Source organism: Oncorhynchus gorbuscha, unplaced genomic scaffold, assembly GCF_021184085.1.
Source record: "Oncorhynchus gorbuscha isolate QuinsamMale2020 ecotype Even-year unplaced genomic scaffold, OgorEven_v1.0 Un_scaffold_1354, whole genome shotgun sequence".
Classification (NCBI taxonomy): domain Eukaryota; kingdom Metazoa; phylum Chordata; class Actinopteri; order Salmoniformes; family Salmonidae; genus Oncorhynchus; species Oncorhynchus gorbuscha.
Genome location: NW_025746152.1, coordinates 90,001 through 115,318, shown reverse-complemented (window position 1 = coordinate 115,318; position 25,318 = coordinate 90,001). Strand labels below are relative to the sequence as shown.

General features: G+C 47.4%; 1 protein-coding gene across 1 annotated transcript in view; it reads right to left on the bottom strand.

Annotated features, from left to right (window-relative positions):
* Window positions 1-898: 898 nt before the first annotated feature.
* The window catches only part of LOC124022348 (transmembrane protein 151B-like), a 50,353-nt gene continuing 25,933 nt past the window's right edge, over window positions 899-25,318 (bottom strand). The window contains exons 2-8 of the mRNA XM_046337273.1: window positions 12,167-12,384; window positions 10,218-10,344; window positions 7,825-7,956; window positions 6,371-6,510; window positions 4,774-5,083; window positions 4,340-4,732; window positions 899-1,045 (exon numbers count right to left, since the gene is read on the bottom strand). Coding sequence (XP_046193229.1) covers window positions 899-1,045; window positions 4,340-4,732; window positions 4,774-5,083; window positions 6,371-6,510; window positions 7,825-7,956; window positions 10,218-10,344; window positions 12,167-12,384 — 1,467 coding nt within the window. The remainder of the gene's footprint in view (window positions 1,046-4,339; window positions 4,733-4,773; window positions 5,084-6,370; window positions 6,511-7,824; window positions 7,957-10,217; window positions 10,345-12,166; window positions 12,385-25,318) is intronic.

The window sequence follows — 25,318 nt, the reverse complement described above, 5'->3', positions numbered from 1 at the left end:
AAACCAGTCAGTATCTGGTGTGGATCAGAAAACCAGTCAGTATCTGGGGTGGATCAGAAAACCAGTTAGTATCTGGCGTGGATCAGAAAACCAGTCAGTATCTGGCGTGGATCAGAAAACCAGTCAGTATCTGGCGTGGATCAGAAAACCAGTCAGTATCTGGTGTGGATCAGAAAACCAGTCAGTATCTGGTGTGGATCAGAAAACCAGTCAGTATCTGGTGTGGATCAGAAAACCAGTCAGTATCTGGTGTGGATCAGAAAACCAGTCAGTATTTGGTGTGGATCAGAAAACCAGTCAGTATCTGGTGTGGATCAGAAAACCAGTCAGTATCTGGTGTGGATCAGAAAACCAGTCAGTATCTGGTGTGGATCAGAAAACCAGTCAGTATCTGGTGTGGATCAGAAAACCAGTCAGTATCTGGTGTGACCTCATGCAGCACGACACGTCTCCTTTGCATAGAGTTAATCAGGCTGTTGATTGTGGCCTGTGGAATGTTGTCCCACTCCTCTTCAATGGCTGTGTGAAGTTGTTGGATATTGGCGGGAACTGGAACACGCTGTCGTACACGTCAATCCAGAGCATCCCAAACATGCTCAATGGGTGACATGTCTGGTGAGTATGCAGACCATGGAAGAACTGGGACATTTTCAGCTTCCAGGAATCGTGTACAGATCCTTGTGACATGGGGCCGTGCGTTATCATGCTGAAACATGAGGTGATGGTGGTGGATGAATGGCAACGACCACGGGCATCAGGATCTCTTCACTGTATCTCTGTGCATTCAAATTGCCAAAGATAAAATCCAATTGTGTTCGTTGTCCGTAGCATATGCCTGTCCATACCCCCACCGCCACCATGTTGCACTATGTTCACAAAGTTGACATCAGCAAACCGCTCACCCACACGACGCCATACACGCTGTGTACCGTCTGTCTGGTATAGTTGAAACCTGGGATTCATCGGTGAAGAGCACACTTCTCCAGCGAGGCCAGTGGCCGTCGAAGGTGAGCTTTTGCCCTCTGAAGTCGGTGACGACGCCGAACTGCAGTCGGGTCAAGACCCTGGTGAGGAAGACGAGCAGATGAGCTTCCCTGAGAGTTTGTTCAGAAATTCTTTGGTTGTGCAAACCCACAGTTTCATCAGTTATCTTGGAGGCAAACCCACAGTTTCATCAGTTGTCTTGGAGGCAACCCGCAGGTGAAGAAGTCGGATGTGGAGGTCCTGGGTTGGCATGGTTACACGTGGTCTACGGTTATGAGGCCGGTTGAAAGTACTGACAAATTTACTTATGGTACTTATGGTAGAAAAAACAACATTAAATTCCTTGGCAACAGCTCTGGTGGACGTTCCTGCAGTCAGCATCCCAACTGATGGCTCCCTCAAAACTTGAGTCGTGGCATGTCTTGTGTGACAAAATGGCACATTTTAGAGTGGTCTTTTTTTGAACCCAGCACAAGGTCCACCTGTGTAATGATTATGCTGTTTAATCCGCTTCTTGATATGCCACCCCTGTCAGGTGGATGGATTATCTTGGCAAAGGAGAAATGCTCACTCTAACAGGGATGTAAACACATTTGTACACAACATCTGAGAGAAATCAGCTTTTTTTATACATATGGAACATTTCTGGGATCTTTTATTTCAGCTCATGAAACATGGGACCAACACTCTCCATGTTGCGTTTATATTTTTGTTCAGAGTAGCGTTAGAAATGATTACATGTCAATTGTATATTTTGACCATAGCTCACACACTGTATAGCCCAAAACCACTGGTAAAGGTATCATCCCGGATTCTAGATTTGCCTTCAGTGACGGGAAAAGTTGATTGGAAATAGGTCAACCAGAGGTCTGTTTAAATGTGTTTTTCGGGGTACTGGGATGTCGCCATCAGCAACGAGAGATCTATGTGCAGTATAGAGGTACTGGGATGTCGCCATCAGCAACGAGAGATCTATGTGCAGTATGGAGGTACTGGGATGTCTCCATCAGCAACGAGAGATCTATGTGCAGTATAGAGGTACTGGGATGTCGCCATCAGCAACGAGAGATCTATGTGCAGTATAGAGGTACTGGGATGTCTCCATCAGCAACGAGAGATCTATGTGCAGTATAGAGGTACTGGGATGTCGCCATCAGCAACGAGAGATCTATGTGCAGTATAGAGGTACTGGGATGTCTCCATCAGCAACGAGAGATCTATGTGCAGTATAGAGGTACTGGGATGTCGCCATCAGCAACGAGAGATCTATGTGCAGTATAGAGGTACTGGGATGTCGCCATCAGCAACGAGAGATCTATGTGCAGTATAGAGGTACTGGGATGTCTCCATCAGCAACGAGAGATCTATGTGCAGTATAGAGGTACTGGGATGTCGCCATCAGCAACGAGAGATCTATGTGCAGTATAGAGGTACTGGGATGTCTCCATCAGCAACGAGAGATCTATGTGCAGTATAGAGGTACTGGGATGTCGCCATCAGCAACGAGAGATCTATGTGCAGTATAGAGGTACTGGGATGTCGCCATCAGCAACGAGAGATCTATGTGCAGTATAGAGGTACTGGGATGTCTCCATCAGCAACGAGAGATCTATGTGCAGTATAGAGGTACTGGGATGTCGCCATCAGCAACGAGAGATCTATGTGCAGTATAGAGGTACTGGGATGTCGCCATCAGCAACGAGAGATCTATGTGCAGTATAGAGGTACTGGGATGTCTCCATCAGCAACGAGAGATCTATGTGCAGTATAGAGGTACTGGGATGTCTCCATCAGCAACGAGAGATCTATGTGCAGTATAGAGGTACTGGGATGTCGCCATCAGCAACGAGAGATCTATGTGCAGTATAGAGGTACTGGGATGTCTCCATCAGCAACGAGAGATCTATGTGCAGTATAGAGGTACTGGGATGTCGCCATCAGCAACGAGAGATCTATGTGCAGTATAGAGGTACTGGGATGTCGCCATCAGCAACGAGAGATCTATGTGCAGTATAGAGGTACTGGGATGTCTCCATCAGCAACGAGAGATCTATGTGCAGTATAGAGGTACTGGGATGTCGCCATCAGCAACGAGAGATCTATGTGCAGTATAGGGGTACTGGGATGTCTCTCCCAGAGAGAAGAGCACTAACTAGGGAATAGGGTGCATCCATCCTTCTATAGAGTATACTACAGCATCCTACGGTATCCTACGGCATCCTACGGTATCCTACAGTATCCTACGGCATCCTACAGTATCCTACAGTATCCTACAGTATCCTACGGTATCCTACAGTATCCTAGCATAGGATACCCCCCTCTCTGTCTTTCTCGCTCTCACTCAGCCTCGTCTTTCTCTCTCTCACTCAGCCTCGCCTCTCTCTCTCTCTCTGTCTCTCTGTCTTTCTCTCTCATTCAGCCTCGCCTCTCTCTCTCTCTGTCTCTCTCTCTCACTCAGCCTCGCCTCTCTCTCTCTCTGTCTCTCTGTCTTTCTCTCTCATTCAGCCTTGCCTCTGTCTCTCTCTGTCTCTCTCTCTCACTCAGCCTCGCCTCTCTCTCTCTCTCTGTCTCTCTGTCTCTCTCTCTCACTCAGCCTCGCCTCTCTCTCTCTCTGTCTCTCTGTCTTTCTCTCTCATTCAGCCTTGCCTCTGTCTCTCTCTGTCTCTCTCTCTCTCACTCAGCCTCGCCTCTCTCTGTCTCTCTGTCTTTCTCTCTCTCTGTCTTACTCTCTCGCTCACTCCAAGCCTCTCTCCATCCCTTTCTTTCTCCCTCCCTCTCCCCCTCTTCCTACATCCCTCTCTCTCCACCCCCCCTCTCTCTCTCATACCAATATCTTCCCTTTCTCTCAGTTGATTTACATCTCTTTCTTGTCCTGTACTACAATATCCCCTCCTTTCCACTGTCTCTCAGACAACCATTCTTTTCTGTCAGTCTACTACTGTGTCCATCACATCATCTCCACCATGGCAGCTCTCCTCTCCGTGTACGATCAGCACTGGGAAGAAAAACGCATCGTGGTAAGACGGAGGTCTATCCCTCACCCCTCATCCACCTCTCCTCCGCCCTCCTGCTCTTCTTCCTCATCCCTCTCTCCCTCCTCTTCCTCCTCCTCCTCCCCTCTCTCTCCTTCCAACACTCCTCTACTTTCCTCATCATCCTGACCCTGCCGGGACCCTAACCCCAGAAAGCCTCCCCCTCCTCCTCCGTCTTCCCCCCGTCCTCCTCCTAGTCCTCCCCCCACACTACGAGAGTGAAATAGACTTGCTGGTCTCGGCCGTGTCCCCAGAGAAAACCCACTACGACTCAACACTAACCTACCACCTCCCCCTCCCCCACCCGGACCCCCACCCCCTACGCCATTCGCCCTCATCCCAACCACAGTGCCGTTCAGCAGGGCTGGATTCCCCGTCGGGGCCCTTAGCCTGGATGGCAGGCTGGAGCTTGACATGGTACTCCGACACCGGGGGCAGCTCTGGAGGAGGTAAGCCGTGGAGAAGGCCACTGGACGGGTCATGCTGGCTGGAAAGCCCCCCTGGATGGAGCCCGGAGCTCCAGGTGTTGAGGAAGTGGTGTTAGTTCCTCCTGTTCCACTGACTCCTCCATTACTCTCTCTCTCCAAGTCCATGAGGAGAGCTTCGGAATACGAAGGAACCATTTGTTGATTACAGCGAATATGCCACTCCAGCTCCGTCATGTCCACCGTGTTCACCCGCGATATCGCTCTGTAGCTCGACCCGCCGTTGGCGCCCTCTCTCTCTCTCCTCCCGCCGTTCCTCCGTTCTCCGTCACTCCGTCCTCACGGAGCGTCTCCTCTCCGAACAGTTTCTCCACGTGGTAGTGTACGTGGGCCGTGCAGTACTCCGACACGACCCGGATGGGCCAGGAGAAGAGGAACGCTGAGGCCAGCCAGAAGACCCGGTGTCGGGAATACCACGGTTGCCGGGTCGGGTCTGGGAACGCCAGAATATGCTCCTTGAAATCCACGTTCTTTAGATGCATGCCTTCCCGGGCTTCCATGTAATCGTCTAGACCCTCGTTGTCTCCGAAGAAGCGTGCTCGCTGGGTGAGGTATGCAGCCTCCGCACGGGCGCTGGCAAAACTGAAACAGAGGAACAATTGATTCATTGATTGATTAATTCACTGATTCGATTTATATAGCGTTTATACAGTGGCTCAAAGCAGGCTAGGTGGTGAGAACTTCACAAAAATATATATATATTTTTAATTTTCAACAATAATATTTTTAACTGAACATCTAGAATTCCAAATGTGTGTATGTGGTGTGTGTATGGTGTGTGTATGGTGTGTGTGTGCGGTGTGTGTGTGTGGTGTGTGTGTGTGGTGTGTGTGTATGGTGTGTGTGCGGTGTGTGTGTATGGTGTGTGTGTGTGGTGTGTGTGTATGGTGTGTGTGCGGTGTGTGTGTATGGTGTGTGTATGGTGTGTGTGTGTGTGGTGTGTGTATGGTGTGTGTATGGTGTGTGTGTGTATGGTGTGTGTGCGGTGTGTGTGGTGTGTGTGTATGGTGTGTGTATGGTGTGTGTGTGTGGTGTGTGTATGGTGTGTGTATGGTGTGTGTGTGCGGTGTGTGTGTATGGTGTGTGTGCGGTGTGTGTGTATGGTGTGTGTATGGTGTGTGTGCGGTGTGTGTGTGTGGTGTGTGTATGGTGTGTGTGTGTATGGTGTGTGTATGGTGTGTGTGTGTGGTGTGTGTGTATGGTGTGTGTATGGTGTGTGTGTGTGTGGTGTGTGTGTGTATGGTGTGTGTGCGGTGTGGTGTGTGTGTATGGTGTGTGTGTGGTGTCTGTGTGTGGTGTGTGTATGGTGTGTGTATGGTGTGTGTGCGGTGTGGTGTGTATGGTGTGTGTATGGTGTGTGTGTGTGGTGTGTGTGTGGTGTGTGTGTATGGTGTGTGTATGGTGTGTGTGTGTGTGTATGGTGTGTGTATGGTGTGTGTGGTGTGTGTATGGTGTATGGTGTGTGTATTGTGTGTATGGTGTGTATGGTGTGTGTGGTGTGTGTATGGTGTGTGTGTGTGTGGTGTGTGTGGTGTGTGTGGTGTGTATGGTGTGTGTGGTGTGTGTGTATGGTGTGTGTATGGTGTGTGTATGGTGTGTGTGTTTGGTGTGTGTATGGTGTGTGTGTTTGGTGTGTGTGGTGTGTGTATTGTGTGTGTGTGGTGTGTGTATTGTGTGTATTGTGTGTGTGTGTATTGTGTGTGTGTGTGTGTGTATTGTGTGTGTGTGTGTATTGTGTGTATTGTGTGTGTGTGTGTGTGTGTGTGTGTGTGTGTGTGTGTGTGTGTGTGTGTGTGTGTGTGTGTGTGTGTGTGTGTGTGTGTGTGTGTGTGTGTGTGTGTGTGTGTGTGTGTGTGTGTGTGTGTTAACCTGAAACACTTGGTGAACCGTAGCCTAACAGCTGGATGCTCCTGAAGTCCCTGGAGATTCTTGGAGACGTCTTTAACCCCGTGGCGACCGTAGTCAAACTCAGAGCTGGAGGCGTGGGTGTTAACCCTCTCATGGTAGACCTGTGAACGAGGGGAATTTATTTTTTATTTTTTAAAGTTTATTGTTTTATAGTAACGCTGTCCTATCTTCAGAGTAACTATAAGGACATTTCTTGTCATTAATAAGGAATTTTCTACTTCGTGACAATGTGTAATTTTTGGTCGACCTGACCATATTCACATAGAAATGTGCGTTATGGATCAATCATTCACATAGAAAACAAGTCTAAGAAGCGGTAGATCTGTTCTATGTGTGCTATTTCTATTCTTCCAGAGCTTTGAGTTTCATTTTTTGCCTTTTTTACATTCGGTTTTGCTTCAAACAGCTGAGAGAGAAAACGTTTTGGTTATACTCCCTAGTGGCGTAGTGGTCTAAGACACTGCATCATAGTCACTACAGTACCTGGTTCAAATCTAGGCTGAATCACATCCGGCAGTGATTGGGAGTCCCACAGGGCGGCGCACAATTTGGCCCAGTGTCGACTGGGTTTGGCCAGGCTAGGCCGTCATTGTAAATAATAATTTGTTCTTAACTGACTTGCCAGGTTAAATAAACGTAAATACAAATAAATACAAATAATAAATTACATTATTATTATTAATTATTTTTATTAATTATTAATAAAAAACATTATTTTTTTATTTACACTTTTTTTGGTATCCAATTGGTCGTTACAGTCTTGTCTCATCGCTGCAACTCCACTACGAACTTAGGTGAGGCGAAGGTCGAGAGCCGTGCGTCCTCCGAAACACAACACAACCCAACCAAGCCAAGCCGTACTGCTGGCAGCACCAATGTGTCGGAGGAAACACCGTACACCTGGCGACCTGGTCAGCGTGCAGTGCGCCCGGCTCGCCACAGGAGTCGCTAGTGCGCGATGGGACAGGAACATCCCTGCAGGCCAAACCCTCCACTAACCCAGACGACGCTGGGCCAATTGCACGCCGTCTCATGGGTCTCCCGGTCGCAGCCAGACGATGACAGAGCCTGGGCTCTAACCAGGTTTTCAAGTGGCACAGCTAGCGTTGTGAAACAGTGCCTTAGACCACTGCAACCTCTCAGAGGCTCTGGAAAATATATTTCACAGTGGTTTAGATGGTACAATGATTCTCTACACTGTACTTGCTTGTTTTGTCATATACACTGAAATTAGGCGAACTATTGAGAGTTTTAGCAACCAGGAAATGATTGATTTCTGCATAGTGCAACTTAAACATTTGAAGCTGAAATCACAACTGAATAAAGGGGCAATATCGTCAGAGCATTTTGCCCTGGACTTTTAGGGCCCTACTTCAAGTCTCCAGGTGTTCCTCTCCCTCTTTCTTCATGCTCACCTGTGTAGTGGTATAAGCGTCTCCGTTGCGATACCTGGTCACCTGTCTGGTCCGTCTGACGTAGTGGTAACTGATGGCCTTCCACCAGATACAGGGAGTGGCCTGCTGGAGCCTTGTGACACGCTCATACACCTGGAGAAACACACACACACACACACACACACACACACACACACACACACACACACACACACACACACACACACACACACACACACACACACACACACACACACACACACACACACACACACACACACACACACACACACACACAATATATATATATATCAAAGTCTACCCAACTCACTCCATTAAACATCCCATTGTTCTCTTCAACAAAGTCAATTAAATTCCCCCCAAAATAACGTCGGATGGGATAACGTCGGATGGGATAACGTCGGATGGGATAACGTCGGATGGGATAACGTCGGATGGGATAACGTCGGATGGGATAACGTCGGATGGGATAACGTCAGATGGGATAACGTCAGATGGGATAACGTCAGATGGGATAACGTCAGATGGGATAACGTCAGATGGGATAACGTCAGATGGGATAACGTCAGATGGGATAACGTCAGATGGGATAACGTCAGATGGGATAACGTCAGATGGGATAACGTCAGATGGGATAACGTCAGATAGGAAGATAACGTCAGATGGGATAACGTCAGATGAGATAACGTCAGATGGGATAACGTCAGATGGGATAACGTCAGATGAGATAACGTCAGATGGGATAACGTCAGATGGGATAACGTCGGATGAGATAACGTCGGATGAGATAACGTCAGATGGGATAACGTCGGATGGGATAACGTCGGATGGGATAACGTCAGATGGGATAACGTCAGATAGGAGGATAACGTCAGATGGGATAACGTCAGATGGGATAACGTCAGATAGGAAGATAACGTCAGATGGGATAACGTCAGATAGGAGGATAAAGACAGATAGGAGGGTAAAGACAGATAGGAGGATAACGACAGATAGGAGGGTAAAGACAGATAGGAGGGTAAAGACAGATAGGAGGATAACGACAGATAGGAGGGTAAAGACAGATAGGAGGATAACGACAGATAGGAGGATAACGTCAGATGGGATAACGTCAGATAGGAAGATAACGTCAGATGGGATAACGTCAGATAGGAGGATAAAGACAGATAGGAGGGTAAAGACAGATAGGAGGATAACGACAGATAGGAGGGTAAAGACAGATAGGAGGGTAAAGACAGATAGGAGGATAACGACAGATAGGAGGGTAAAGACAGATAGGAGGATAACGACAGATAGGAGGATAACGTCAGATGGGATAACGTCAGATAGGAGGGTAAAGACAGATAGGAGGATGAAGACAGATAGGAGGGTAATGACAGATAGGAGGATAACGACAGATAGGAGGATAAAGACAGATAGGAGGATAAAGACAGATAGGAGGGTAAAGACAGATAGGAGGATAACGACAGATAGGAGGGTAAAGACAGATAGGAGGATAACGACAGATAGGAGGATAAAGACAGATAGGAGGATAACAACAGATAGGAGGATAACGACAGATAGGAGGATAACGATTTGTAAGTCGCTCTGGATAAGAGCGTCTGCTAAATGACTTAAATGTAAATGTAAATGTAACGACAGATAGGAGGATAACGACAGATAGGAGGATAAAGACAGATAGGAGGATAAAGACAGATAGGAGGGTAAAGACAGATAGGAGGATAAAGACAGACAGGAGGATAAAGACAGATAGGAGGATAACGACAGATAGGAGGATAAAGACAGATAGGAGGATAAAGACAGATAGGAGGGTAAAGACAGACAGGAGGATAAAGACAGATAGGAGGATAACGACAGATAGGAGGGTAAAGACAGATAGGAGGGTAAAGACAGATAGGAGGATAACGACAGATAGGAGGATAAAGACAGATAGGAGGATAAAGACAGATAGGAGGGTAAAGACAGATAGGAGGGTAAAGACAGATAGGAGGGTAAAGACAGATAGGAGGGTAAAGACAGATAGGAGGGTAAAGACAGATAGGAGGGTAAAGACAGATAGGAGGATAACGACAGATAGGAGGGTAAAGACAGATAGGAGGGTAAAGACAGATAGGAGGGTAAAGACAGATAGGAGGGTAAAGACAGATAGGAGGATAACGACAGATAGGAGGATAACGTCAGATAGGAGGATAACGACAGATAGGAGGATAACGACAGATAGGAGGGTAAAGACAGATAGGAGGGTAAAGACAGATAGGAGGGTAAAGACAGATAGGAGGATAACGACAGATAGGAGGATAACGACAGATAGGAGGATAACGGAAGACAGGAGGATAACGACAGATAAGGACTCACAATAAGAGTCCCAACCAAAACAAAAGTAAGAAGCATACCTCTGCCGTCTCTGCGTGAGCCAAAATGGCGGTCTTGGAGTAACAGTGCCAGCATTCCACCAGATACACCACGTACAGCATAGCTAGGAAGGCTAGAGGGATATACACATACCCACTGGAACATGGCCTGCTAGAGGAGGGAGAAGAGGGGGAAGGGAGAGAGAGAGAGAGAGAGAGAGAGAGAGGAGGAGGGGGAGGGAGGGAGGGAGAGAGAGAGGAGGGGAGAGAGAGAGAAGAGGGGGGAGGGAGAGAGAGAGAGAGAGGAGGGGGAGGGAGGGAGAGAGAGAGGAGGGGAGAGAGAGAGAAGAGGGGGAGGGAGAGAGAGAGAGGAGGAGAGGGAGAGAGAGAGGAGGGGAGGGAGAGAGAGAGAGAGGAGGGGAAGGGGGAGGGAGAGAGAGAGTGGGGAGGGAGAGAGAGAGAGAGGAGGGGAAGGGGGAGGGAGAGAGAGAGGAGGGGAAGGGGGAGGGAGAGAGAGAGAGAGAGAGAGAGAGAGAGAGAGAGAGAGAGAGAGGAGGGGGAGGGAGAGAGAGAGAAGAGGGGGAGGGGGAGCGAGAGGAGGGAGAGAGAGAAGAGGGGGAGGGAGAGAGAAGAGGGAGAGAGAGAGAGGAGGGGAGAGGGAGAGAGGAGGGGAGAGGGAGAGAGAAAGAGAGGAGGGGGAGGGAGAGAGAGGGAGAGAGAGGAGGGGGAGGGAGAGAGTGAGAGGAGGGGGAGGGAGAGAGAGGATAGGAGGGGGAGGGAGAGAGAGGATGGGAGGGAGAGAGAGAGGAGGGGGAGAGAGAGAGAGGAGGGGGGGAGAGAGAGAGAAGGGGGAGGGAGAGGGAGAGAGGAGAGAGAGGATGGGAGGGAGAGAGAGAGAGAAGGGGGAGAGAGAGAGAAGGGGGAGAGAGAGAGAAGGGAGAGAGGAGAGAGAGAGAGGAGGGCGGAGAAAGGAAGAGAAGAGAGAGAAAGGTCATGTTCATACAAACATAGTCAAACTTTATTTAAACACTTGTGTTAGGGATGTACAGATAGCCACTGGAACACGGGCTGGCTGGAGATAAACACAATCACACTGTGCATTTAACTTTATTTAAACACTTGTGTTAGGGATGTACAGATAGCCACTGGAACACGGGCTGGCTGGAGATAAACACAATCACACTGTGCATTTAACTTTATTTAAACACTTGTGTTAGGGATGTACAGATAGCCACTGGAACACGGGCTGGCTGGAGATAAACACAATCACACTGTGCATTTAACTTTATTTAAACACTTGTGTTAGGGATGTACAGATAGCCACTGGAACACGGGCTGGCTGGAGATAAACACAATCACACTGTGCATTTAACTTTATTTAAACACTTGTGTTAGGGATGTACAGATAGCCACTGGAACACGGGCTGGCTGGAGATAAACACAATCACACTGTGCATTTAACTTTATTTAAACACTTGTGTTAGGGATGTACAGATAGCCACTGGAACACGGGCTGGCTGGAGATAAACACAATCACACTGTGCATTTAACTTTATTTAAACTTCAATTAACATTATTTAAAGTGCATTCAACTCCATTTAACGTTCATTTAACTTTATTTAAACTTTACTTAAAGTGCATTTAACGTTCATTTAACTTTATTTAAACTTTACTTAAAGTGCATTTAACTTTATTTAAACTTGACATAAAGTGCATTTAACTTTATTTAAACTTTACTTAAAGTGCATTTAACTTCATTTATAGTGCATTTAACTTCATTTAAAGTTAATTTAAAGTTCATTTAACTTTACTTAAAGTGTATGTAAAATGCCATCAACATTTTCTGACAGCAGTAGAAAGAACAATAAAAGCTATCAAACAACGAGAAGAATAGATTAACATAGAAAACCCACAAGGTAAAGTATCTTCAGCTGTATAAAAGTCTTTTTAGGGTCGTGGGAGAGGTCAACGTGACACACACACTAACTAACCTGTCGTGCTGGATGTGCAGCTGAGGTAAGTCAGGTAAGGTGGTGGAGGACGGAGCCGAGATAACAACATACTCCCCGGAGCCCAGAGCTGGGACGCGGCAGACGACACACCAGCCCAGCGTGGAGAAACAGCCGTACATGAGGAGAGTGAGGAGGAGGCACTTCCAGTAAGACTCACGACACAGAGAGGCAGCCAGGGACTGCTGCAGGGGACGCTGCTATTAGGACGGACGGACAGACAGACAGACAGACAGACAGACAGACAGACAGACAGACAGACAGACAGACAGACAGACAGACAGACAGACAGACAGACAGACAGACAGACAGACAGATAGACAGACAGACAGACAGACAGACAGACAGACAGACAGGGGACAGACAGACAGACAGACAGACAGACAGACAGACAGACAGACAGACAGACAGACAGACAGACAGACAGACAGACAGACAGACAGACAGACAGACAGACAGAGAAACAGGGGACAGACAGACAGACAGACAGACAGACAGACAGACAGACAGACAGACAGACAGACAGACAGACAGACAGACAGACAGACAGACAGACAGACAGACAGACAGACAGAAACAGAGGACAGACAGACAGACAGACAGACAGACAGACAGACAGACAGACAGACAGACAGACAGACAGACAGACAGACAGACAGACAGACAGACAGACAGACAGACAGACAGAAACAGAGGACAGACAGACAGAAACAGACAGACAGACAGACAGACAGACAGACAGACAGACAGACAGACAGACAGACAGACAGACAGACAGAAACAGAAACAGAGGACAGACAGACAGAGACAGAAACAGAGGACAGACAGACAGAAACAGAGGACAGACAGACAGACAGACAGACAGACAGACAGACAGACAGACAGACAGACAGACAGACAGACAGACAGACAGACAGACAGACAGACAGACAGACAGAAACAGAGGACAGACAGACAGACAGACAGACAGACAGACAGACAGACAGACAGACAGACAGACAGACAGACAGACAGACAGACAGACAGACAGACAGACAGACAGACAGAAACAGAGGACAGACAGACAGACAGACAGACAGACAGACAGACAGACAGACAGACAGACAGACAGACAGACAGACAGACAGACAGACAGACAGACAGACAGACAGACGAGGAAGGGAGGGAGAAGAGAGAGAGAGAGAGTTCATACTGAGGAAAGTTATGACCAGGCACTGTTGCTATTGGAGTGAGAGAGGAAGGAAGAAAGGTGGGACAGAGAAGCTGTAATACACAACGATAACGGTACCATAAACAACGATAATGGTGTAATACACAACGATAATGGTGCAATACACAACGATAATGGTGCAATACACAACGATAACGGTACCATAAACAATGATACTGGTGTAATGCACAACGATAATGGTGCAATACACAACGATAATGGTGCAATACACAACGATAACGGTACCATAAACAACGATAATGGTGTAATGCACAACGATAATGGTGTAATACACAACGATAATGGTGCAACACACAACGATAATGGTGCAATACACAACGACCACTGTGAAATACACAATGATAATGGTGTAACACACAATGATAATGGTATAACACACAATGATAACAGCGTAACACAACGATAATGGTGTAATACACAACGATAATGGTGTAACACACAACGATAATGGTGTAACATACAGCGATAATGGTGTAACACACAACGATAATGGTGTAACACACAACGATAATGGTGTAACACACAACGATAACGGTGTAACACACAACGATAACGGTGTAACACACAACGATAACGGTGTAACACACAACGATAACGGTGTAACACACAACGATAACGGTGTAACACACAACGATAATGGTGTAATACGCAACGATAACGGTGTAACACACAACGATAATGGTGTAATACACAACGATAATGGTGTAACACACAACGATAATGGTGCAACACACAACGATAATGGTGCAATACACAACGATAATGGTGTAATACACAACGATAATGGTGTAACACACAACGATAATGGTGCAACACACAACGATAATGGTGCAATATACAACGATAATGGTGTAACACACAACGATAATGGTGTAACACACAACGATAATGGTGTAATACACAACGATAATGGTGTAACACACAACGATAATGGTTTAATATACAACGATAATGTTGTAATATACCAGTGGAAACTTTTTATAGTCCCGTACCCCTTCAAACATTCAACCCCCTCTAGCACCACGGTCAGTGCACTCTCAAATGTTGTTTTTTTGCCATCATTGTAAGGCTGCCACACACACACACACACACACACTATACGATATATTTATTACACATAAGAATCAGTGTGAGTTTTTGTCACAACCCAGCTCATTATAATAATAATCAATAATTTTGCTCTTTATTTAACCATCTTGCATAGAAAACTTTATTTGTTCATCGAAATTGTGAATAACTCACCACAGGTTAATGAGAAGGGTGTGCTTGAAAGGATGCACATAACTCTGCAATGTTGGGTTGTATTGGAGAGAGTCTCAGTCTTAAATCATTTTCGACACACAGTCTGTGCCTGTATTTAGTTTTCATGCTAGTGAGGGCCGAGAATCCTCTCTCACATAGGTACGTGGTTGCAAAGGGCATCAGTGTCTTAACAGCGTGATTTGCCAAGACAGGATACTCTGAGTGCAGCCCTATCCAGAGATGTGGAAGTGGCTTCTGATTAAATTCAATTTTCAGAGAACCGCTTGTTGCAATTTCAATGAGTCTCTCTTGTTCAGATCGGTAAGTGGACTGGAGGCAGGGCCTGAAAGGGATAACGAATCCAGTTTGTGTCGTCCATTTCGGGAAAGTACCTGCGTAATTGCACACCCAACTCACTCAGGTGCTTCCCTGTATCACAGTTAACATGGTCCATAAGCTGGAGTTCATTTGCACACAAAAAATCATACAACGATGTAAAGACCTGTGTGTTTGTCCTTGTTAATGCAGACAGAGAAGAGCTCCAACTTCTTAATCACAGCCACATTCAATATAGTTGTAGAGACGCCCTGTAATCCTAGATTCAGATCACTCAGGCGAGAAAAAACATCACCCAGAGAGGCCAGTCGTGTGAGAAACTGGTCATCATGCAAGCGGTCAGACAAGTGAAAATTATGGTCAGTAAAGAAATGTTAAGTTCATCTCTCAATTCAATAAAACATGTCAATACTTTGCCCCTTGACAACCAGCACACTTCTGTATGTTGTAAAAGTGTTACATGGTCGCTGCCCATATCATTACATAGTGCAGAAAATACACAAGAGTTCAGGAGCCTTCTTTAACGAAGTTAACCATTTTCACCATTTTCACTGTAGTGTCCAAAACGTCTTTCAACCTGTCAGGGATTCCTTTGGCAGCAAGAGCCTCTCGGTGGATGCTGCAGTGTACCCAAAGAGCCTCTCGGTGGATGCTGCAGTGTACCCAAGAGCCTCTCGGTGGATGCTGCAGTGGACCCAAGAGCCTCTAGGTGGATGCTGCAGTGTACCCAAGAGCCTCTCGGTGGATGCTGCAGTGTACCCAAGAGCCTCTCTGTGGATGCTGCAGTGTACCCAAGAGCCTCTCGGTGGATGCTGCAGTGTACCCAAGAGCCTCTCGGTGGATGCTGCAGAGTTCCCAAGTGGTGCCGTTACCATTCCACTATGTCTCTCATGGCTTTTGCGCCATCAGTACAAATCTTAATGGTATCTGTTGCTTTTATACATGTCTTACTACTATTATTATTCGTCCTCTTTATTCTCACTCAAAAAACTCCAGTGGTTCATTTTTCAAATGGTCATGTTTCGTTTCTAAATGTGAAGAATGCAAGAGCCAAGGTTTGATTGGATGAGAAGGTTTCCTGTGATGAGTAACGGTTAATGTGATTGGATGAGTAGAGAGTAACGGTTAATGTGATTGGATGAGTAATGGTTAATGTGATTGGATGAGTAACGGTTAACGTGATTGGATGAGTAATGGTTAATGTGATTGGATGAGTAACGGTGAATGTGATTGGATGAGTAACGGTTAATGTGATTGGATGAGTAACGGTTAATGTGATTGGATGAGTAACGGTTCATGTGATTGGATGAGTAACGGTTAATGTAATTGGATGAGTAACGGTTAATGTGATTGGATGAGTAACGGTTCATGTGATTGGATGAGTAACGGTTAATGTGATTGGATGAGTAACGGTTAATGTGATTGGATGAGTAACGGTTAATGTGATTGGATGAGTAACGGTTCATGTGATTGGATGAGTAACGGTTAATGTGATTGGATGAGTAACGGTTCATGTGATTGGATGAGTAACGGTTAATGTGATTGGATGAGTAACGGTTAATGTGATTGGATGAGTAACGGTTAATGTGATTGGATGAGTAACGGTGAATGTGATTGGATGAGTAACGGTGAATGTGATTGGATGAGTAACGGTGAATGTGATTGGATGAGTAACGGTGAATGTGATTGGATGAGTAACGGTACCCCTTACCTGACCCCAACCAACTGTCCTAATCCTAACCACCATTTTAACTCCAGATTAAGGTTAAATCTCTAATGTACTGTGCCAACAGCTCTGATCATAAAGACATGTCCTCTCTGACGTGATCATCTTGTAACTACCGCAAAAACAGACACAATGACCTAAAAGCACATGGCTGCAGTGTGTGTGTGTGTGTGTGTGTGTGTGTGTGTGTGTGTGTGTGTGTGTGTGTGTGTGTGTGTGTGTGTGTGTGTGTGTGTGTGTGTGTGTGTGTGTGTGTGTGTTGAATTCAGTACTGTCTATGATAAATCAATACCTTATCTATCCATCATGGGCCAAGTGCACTAGCACACACACACACACACACACACACACACACACACACACACACACACACACACACACACACACACACACACACACACACACACACACACACACACACACACACACACACACACACACACACACACACACACACACAACATGGTACCCCCTGTTTATAGGAGAAAAGCAGACCTACTGGAGTGCCTTTAGCCTGACCTCAACTAGCCTCAGCACACTGACTCGGTACCGGTACCCCCTGTTTATAGCCTCGTTATTGTTATTTTATTGTTTTACTTTTAATAATTCTTTACTTTTTGTTTATTTGGTAAATATTTTCTTTAACTCTTCTTGAACTGCACTGTTGGTTAAACTTCTCGGTGACTGGGGGGCAGTATTGGGTAGCTTGGATGAATAAGGTGTCCAGAGTAAACCTCCGCCTAATCAGCCATTAAAACTAGAATATGCATGTAATTAGCATATTTGGATAGAAAACACTCTGACGTTTCTAAAACTGTTTGAACATCCAGTAACAGTAACATCCAGTAAGGTCCTGTAACGTTCAGTAACAGTAACGTCCAGTAACGTTCAGTAACAGTAACGTTCAGTAACAGTAACGTTCAGTAACGTCCAGTAACAGTGACGTCCAGTAACAGTAACGTCCAGTAACAGTAACGTCCAGTAACAGTAACGTTCAGTAACAGTAACGTCCAGTAACAGTAACGTCCAGTAACAGTAACGTCCAGTAACAGTAACGTTCAGTAACAGTAACGTCCAGTAACGTTCAGTAACGTCCAGTAACAGTAACGTCCAGTAACAGTAACGTCCAGTAACTTCCAGTAACAGTAACGTTCAGTAACGTCCAGTAACAGTAACGTTCAATAACGTCCAGTAACAGTAACGTCCAGTAACTTCCAGTAACAGTAACGTCCAGTAACAGTAACGTCCAGTAACAGTAACGTCCAGTAACAGTAACGCTCAGTAACAGTAACGTCCAGTAACGTCCAGTAACAGTAACGTCCAGTAACTTCCAGTAACAGTAACGTCCAGTAACAGTAACGTCCAGTAACAGTAACGTCCAGAAACAGTAACGTCCAGTAACGTCCAGTAACAGTAAAGTCCAGTAACAGTAACGTCCAGTAACGTCCAGTAACAGTGACGTCCAGTAACAGTAACGTCCAGTAACATCCAGTAACAGTAAAGTCCAGTAACAGTAACGTCCAGTAACAATAACGTCCAGTAACAGTAACGTCCAGTAACGTCCAGTAACAGTAACGTCCAGTAACGTCCAGTAACAGTAACGTCCAGTAACATCCAGTAACAGTAACGTCCAGTAACGTCCAGTAACAGTAACGTCCAGTAACAGTAACGTCCAGTAACAGTAACGTCCAATAACGTCCAGTAACAGTAACGTCCAGTAACTTCCAGTAACAGTAACGTTCAGTAACAGTAACGTCCAGTAACAGTAACGTCCAGTAACAGTAACGTCCAGTAACAGTAACGTTCAGTAACAGTAACGTCCAGTAACAGTAACGTTCAGTAACAGTAACGTCCAGTAACAGTAACGTCCAGTAACAGTAACGTTCAGTAACAGTAACGTCCAGTAACAGTAACGTTCAGTAACAGTAACGTCCAGTAACGTCCAGTAACAGTAACGTCCAGTAACGTCCAGTAACAGTAACGTCCAGTAACAGTAACGTCCAGTAACAGTAACGTTCAGTAACAGTAACGTCCAGTAACGTTCAGTAACAGTAACGTCCAGTAACAGTAACGTCCAGTAACAGTAACGTTCAGTAACAGTAATGTCCAGTAACGTCCAGTAACAGTAACGTCCAGTAACGTCCAGTAACAGTAACGTCCAGTAACAGTAACGTCCAGTAACAGTAATGTTCAGTAACAGTAACGTCCAGTAACGTCCAGTAACAGTAACGTCCAGTAACAGTGATGTCCAGTAACAGTAACATCCAGTAACAGTAACATCCAGTAACAGTAACGTCCAATAACGTCCAGTAACAGTAACGTTCAGTAACGTCCAGTAACAGTAACGTCCAGTAACAGTAACGTCCAGTAACAGTAACGTTCAGTAACAGTAACGTCCAGTAACAGTAACGTCCAGTAACAGTAACATCCAGTAACGTCCAGTAACAGTAACGTCCAGTAACAGTAACGTCCAGTAACGTCCAGTAACAGTGACGTCCAGTAACAGTAACGTCCAGTAACAGTAACGTTCAGTAACGTCACACCCCCATCTCCAGACCCACCTGCTCACACCCCCATCTCCAGACCCACCTGCTCACACCCCCATCTCCAGACCCACCTGCTCATACCCCCATCTCCAGACCCACCTGCTCACACCCCCATCTCCAGACCCACCTGCTCACACCCCCATCTCCAGACCCACCTGCTCATACCCCCATCTCCAGACCCACCTGCTCACACCCCATCTCCAGACCCACCTGCTCACACCCCCATCTCCAGACCCACCTGCTCACACCCCCATCTCCAGACCCACCTGCTCACACCCCCATCTCCAGACCCACCTGCTCACACCCCATCTCCAGACCCACCTGCTCACACCCCCATCTCCAGACCCACCTGCTCACACCCCCATCTCCAGACCCACCTGCTCACACCCCCATCTCCAGACCCACCTGCTCACACCCCCATCTCCAGACCCACCTGCTCACACCCCCATCTCCAGACCCACCTGCTCACACCTCCATCTCAAAAAAAAAATCTGGATTCCCAATGAAACCTCATTGAAAAGAGAGTGAACTCAAAAAAAGAAATCTGAATGGTTTGTCCTCGGGGTTTCACCTGCTACATAAGTTCTGTTATACTCAAAGACATGATTCAAACAGTTTTAGAAACTTCAGAGTGTTTTCCATCCAAATATACTAATAATATGCATATCTTATCTTCTGGGGATGAGTAGAAGGCAGGCCCCCTATCCTAGAGAAGTTAACTAAGCTACGTTTCAGTATAAACAGCACACCAAATACAATAATAATATACAAACAAATTATAATAAATCCCATATAGTCTGTTCTAATAAAAAGAGGTTTAAAAAGTATCTAGTACAGCCAATATCAAAAACAATCAAATAATAATTAAGTTACACTAAAACAGACAGTGAACAGGACTCTCAGGCCTTCAGCTCCATGTCCTTTCAATAGCTTTCTCAAAGGCGCCCTCTGGTGGTCCAAAACTAGCTTTAACGGCAACAATGGCTGTCAGCAAAACACTATGACGTCGTGCACTTCAACAAGCCATACCGTTCCTCAGAAACCCCAACAAGCTCTGCAGCAGTAGGATGCAACTCCCCTGCATCTCTTCTCATTACCAGACAGGACTCTGCAGCAGTAGGATGCAACTCCCCTGCATCTCTTCTCATTACCAGACAGGACTCTGCAGCAGTAGGATGCAACTCCCCTGCATCTCTTCTCATTACCAGACAGGACTCTGCAGCAGTAGGATGCAACTCCCCTGCATCTCTTCTCATTACCAGACAGGACTCTGCAGCAGTAGGATGCAACTCCCCTGCATCTCTTCTCATTACCAGACAGGACTCTGCAGCAGTAGGATGCAACTCCCCTGCATCTCTTCTCATTACCAGACAGGACTCTGCAGCAGTAGGATGCAACTCCCCTGCATCTCTTCTCATTACCAGACAGGACTCTGCTGCAGTAGGATGCAACTCCCCTGCATCTCTTCTCATTACCATACAGGACTCTGCTGCAGTAGGATGCAACTCCCCTGCATCTCTTCTCATTACCAGACAGGACTCTGCAGCAGTAGGATGCAACTCCCCTGCATCTCTTCTCATTACCAGACAGGACTCTGCTGCAGTAGGATGCAACTCCCCTGCATCTCTTCTCATTACCAGACAGGACTCTGCTGCAGTAGGATGCAACTCCCCTGCATCTCTTCTCATTACCAGACAGGACTCTGCTGCAGTAGGATGCAACTCCCCTGCATCTCTTCTCATTACCAGACAGGACTCTGCAGCAGTAGGATGCAACTCCCTGCATCTCTTCTCATTACCAGACAGGACTCTGCTGCAGTAGGATGCAACTCCCTGCATCTCTTCTCATTACCAGACAGGACTCTGCTGCAGTAGGATGCAACTCCCCTGCATCTCTTCTCATTACCAGACAGGACTCTGCAGCAGTAGGATGCAACTCCCCTGCATCTCTTCTCATTACCAGACAGGACTCTGCTGCAGTAGGATGCAACTCCCCTGCATCTCTTCTCATTACCAGACAGGACTCTGCTGCAGTAGGATGCAACTCCCCTGCATCTCTTCTCATTACCAGACAGGACTCTGCAGCAGTAGGATGCAACTCCCCTGCATCTCTTCTCATTACCAGACAGGACTCTGCAGCAGTAGGATGCAACTCCCCTGCATCTCTTCTCATTACCAGACAGGACTCTGCTGCAGTAGGATGCAACTCCCCTGCATCTCTTCTCATTACCAGACAGGACTCTGCTGCTGTCAGCTTGACTTTTTCCTGACATTTTCATTCACCTGTAATCGTCATTGACGAAGCGGTGGAACGGACTCCAAAACGATTGATCCTCGACTCCTGGTGTCGATTCCTAAGATTCAGGATTACTTTCGAGAACACAAACCCTTGCATTTATCAAAGCGTGCTAGCAGAGACTAGGACAGAGAGAGAGGGGAGGGGCTGCAGTATAGGCAGGTCAGTCACCAGACAGACAGATAGAACCGTGCACTAGGTCTATCTATCAGTATAGGCAGGTCAAACACCAGACAGACAGAACCGTGCACTAGGTCTATCTATCAGTATAGGCAGGTCAGTCACCAGTCAGAACCGTGCACTAGGTCTATCTATCAGTATAGGCAGGTCAGACACCAGACAGACAGAACCGTGCACTAGGTCTATCTATCAGTATAGGCAGGTCAGTCACCAGTCAGAACCGTGCACTAGGTCTATCTATCAGTATAGGCAGGTCAGTCACCAGACAGACAGAACCGTGTACTAGGTCTATCTATCAGTATAGGCAGGTCAGTCACCAGACAGACAGAACCGTGTACTAGGTCTATCTATCAGTATAGGCAGGTCAGTCACCAGACAGACAGAACCATGTACTAGGTCTATCTATCAGTATAGGCAGGTCAGTCACCAGACAGACAGAACCGTGTACTAGGTCTATCTATCAGTATAGGCAGGTCAGTCACCAGACAGACAGACAGAACCGTGCACTAGGTCTATTTATCAGTATAGGCAGGTCAGTCACCAGACAGACAGAACCGTGTACTAGGTCTATCTATCAGTATAGGCAGGTCAGTCACCAGACAGACAGACAGAACCGTGCACTAGGTCTATCTATCAGTATAGGCAGGTCAGACACCAGACAGACAGATAGAACCGTGCACTAGGTCTATCTATCAGTATAGGCAGGTCAGACACCAGACAGACAGAACCGTGCACTAGGTCTATCTATCAGTATAGGCAGGTCAGTCACCAGTCAGAACCGTGCACTAGGTCTATCTATCAGTATAGGCAGGTCAGTCACCAGACAGACAGAACCGTGTACTAGGTCTATCTATCAGTATAGGCAGGTCAGTCACCAGACAGACAGAACCTTGTACTAGGTCTATCTATCAGTATAGGCAGGTCAGTCACCAGACAGACAGAACCGTGTACTAGGTCTATCTATCAGTATAGGCAGGTCAGTCACCAGACAGACAGACAGAACCGTGCACTAGGTCTATCTATCAGTATAGGCAGGTCAGTCACCAGACAGACAGACAGAACCGTGTACTAGGTCTATCTATCAGTATAGGCAGGTCAGTCACCAGACAGACAGACAGAACCGTGTACTAGGTCTATCTATCAGTATAGGCAGGTCAGTCACCAGATAGAACCGTGCACTAGGTCTATCTATCAGTATAGGCAGGTCAGTCACCAGTCAGAACCGTGCACTAGGTCTATCTATCAGTATAGGCAGGTTAGTCACCAGACAGACAGACAGAACCGTGCACTAGGTCTATCTATCAGTATAGGCAGGTCAGACACCAGACAGACAGACAGAACCGTGCACTAGGTCTATCTATCAGTATAGGCAGGTCAGTCACCAGACAGACAGACAGAACCGTGCACTAGGTCTATCTATCAGTATAGGCAGGTCAGTCACCAGACAGACAGAACCGTGTACTAGGTCTATCTATCAGTATAGGCAGGTCAGTCACCAGACAGACAGACAGAACCGTGCACTAGGTCTATCTATCAGTATAGGCAGGTCAGTCACCAGACAGACAGACAGAACCGTGTACTAGGTCTATCTATCAGTATAGGCAGGTCAGTCACCAGACAGACAGACAGAACCGTGTACTAGGTCTATCTATCAGTATAGGCAGGTCAGTCACCAGATAGAACCGTGCACTAGGTCTATCTATCAGTATAGGCAGGTCAGTCACCAGACAGAACCATGCACTAGGTCTATATATCAGTATAGGCAGGTCAGACACCAGACAGACAGACAGAACCGTGCACTATGTCTATCTATCAGTATAGGCAGGTCAGTCACCAGACAGACAGAACCGTGCACTAGGTCTATATATCAGTATAGGCAGGTCAGTCACCAGACAGACAGACAGAACCATGCACTAGGTCTATCTATCAGTATAGGCAGGTCAGTCACCAGACAGACAGACAGAACCATGCACTAGGTCTATATATCAGTATAGGCAGGTCAGTCACCAGACAGACAGACAGAACCATGCACTAGGTCTATATATCAGTATAGGCAGGTCAGTCACCAGACAGACAGACAGAACCATGCACTAGGTCTATATATCAGTATAGGCAGGTCAGTCACCAGACAGACAGACAGAACCGTGCACTAGGTCTATCTATCAGTATAGGCAGGTCAGTCACCAGACAGAACCGTGCACTAGGTCTATATATCAGTATAGGCAGGTCAGACACCAGACAGACAGACAGAACCATGCACTAGGTCTATCGGCAATCAATAGCTGTATTTCACAATTTATTGGCTTACAATGTCTAGCAAATTCAGTAAAGCAGGGTCTATCATCAATGAATAAGCTAAGATATTCTACACGCAACAGACCGAATACTGAACCACACACTGGCATCATTAGCGAAGAGAAAGAGCAGGCGGCCAGCGTGAGGGAGAGAGAGGAGGGAGCAGGCAGGCCAGCGTGATGGAGAGAGAGGAGGGAGCAAGCAGGCCAGCGTGAGGGAGAGAGAAGAGGGTGAAGGCAGGTCAGCGTGAGGGAGAGAGAGAGGAGGCAGGCAGGTCAGGCAGGTCAGTGTGAGGGAGAAAGAGAGGAGGGGGCAGGTCAGTGTGAGGGAGAGAGAGGAGGGGGCAGGTCAGTGTGAGGGAGAGAGAGGAGGGGGGCAGGCAGGTCAGTGTGAGGGAGAGGAGGGGGCAGGCAGGTCAGTGTGAGGGAGAGAGAGAGGAGGGTGCAGGTCAGTGTGAGGGAGAGAGAGGAGGGAGAAGGCAGGTCAGTGTGAGGGAGAGAGGGGAGGGAGAAGGCAAGCCAGCATGAGGGAGAGAGAGGAGGGGGCAGGTCAGTGTGAGGGAGAGAGAGGAGGGAGCAGGCAGGTCAATGTGTGGGATAGACAGGAGGGGCAAGCAGGTCAGTGTGAGGGAGAGAGAGAGAGGAGGGGGCAGGCAGGTCAGTGTGAGGGAGAGAGAGGATGTGGCAGACAGGCCAGCGTGAGGGAGAAAGGGGAGGGAGAAGGCAGGCCAGCGTGAGGGAGAGAGCGGAGGGAGAAGGCAGGCCAGTGTGAGGGAGAGAGAGGAGGGGGCAGGTCAGCGTGAGGGGAGAGAGGATGTGGCAGACAGGCCAGCGTGAGGAGAAAGGGGAGGAGAAGGCAGGCCAGCGTGAGGGAGAGAGCGGAGGGAGAAGGCAGGCCAGTGTGAGGAGAGAGAGGAGGGGGCAGGTCAGTGTGAGGGAGAGAGAGGAGGGGGCAGGCAGGTCAGTTTGAGGGAGAGAGAGGAGGGGGCAGGCAGGTCAGTGTGAGAGAGGAGGGAGCAGGCAGGTCAATGTGAGGGAGAGAGAGGAGGGGCAGGCAGGTCCGTGTGAGGGGAGAGAGAGAGGAGGGGGCAGGCAGGTCAGTGTGAGGGAGAGAGAGGAGGGGCAGGCATGCCAGTGTGAGGGAGAGCGGAGGGGGCAGGCAGGTCAGTGTGAGGGAGAGAGAGGTGGGGGCAGGCAGGTCAGTGTGAGGGAGAGAGAGGAGGGGGCAGGCAGGTCAGTGTGAGGAAGAGAGAGGAGGGTGAAGGCAGGTCAGCATGAGGGAGA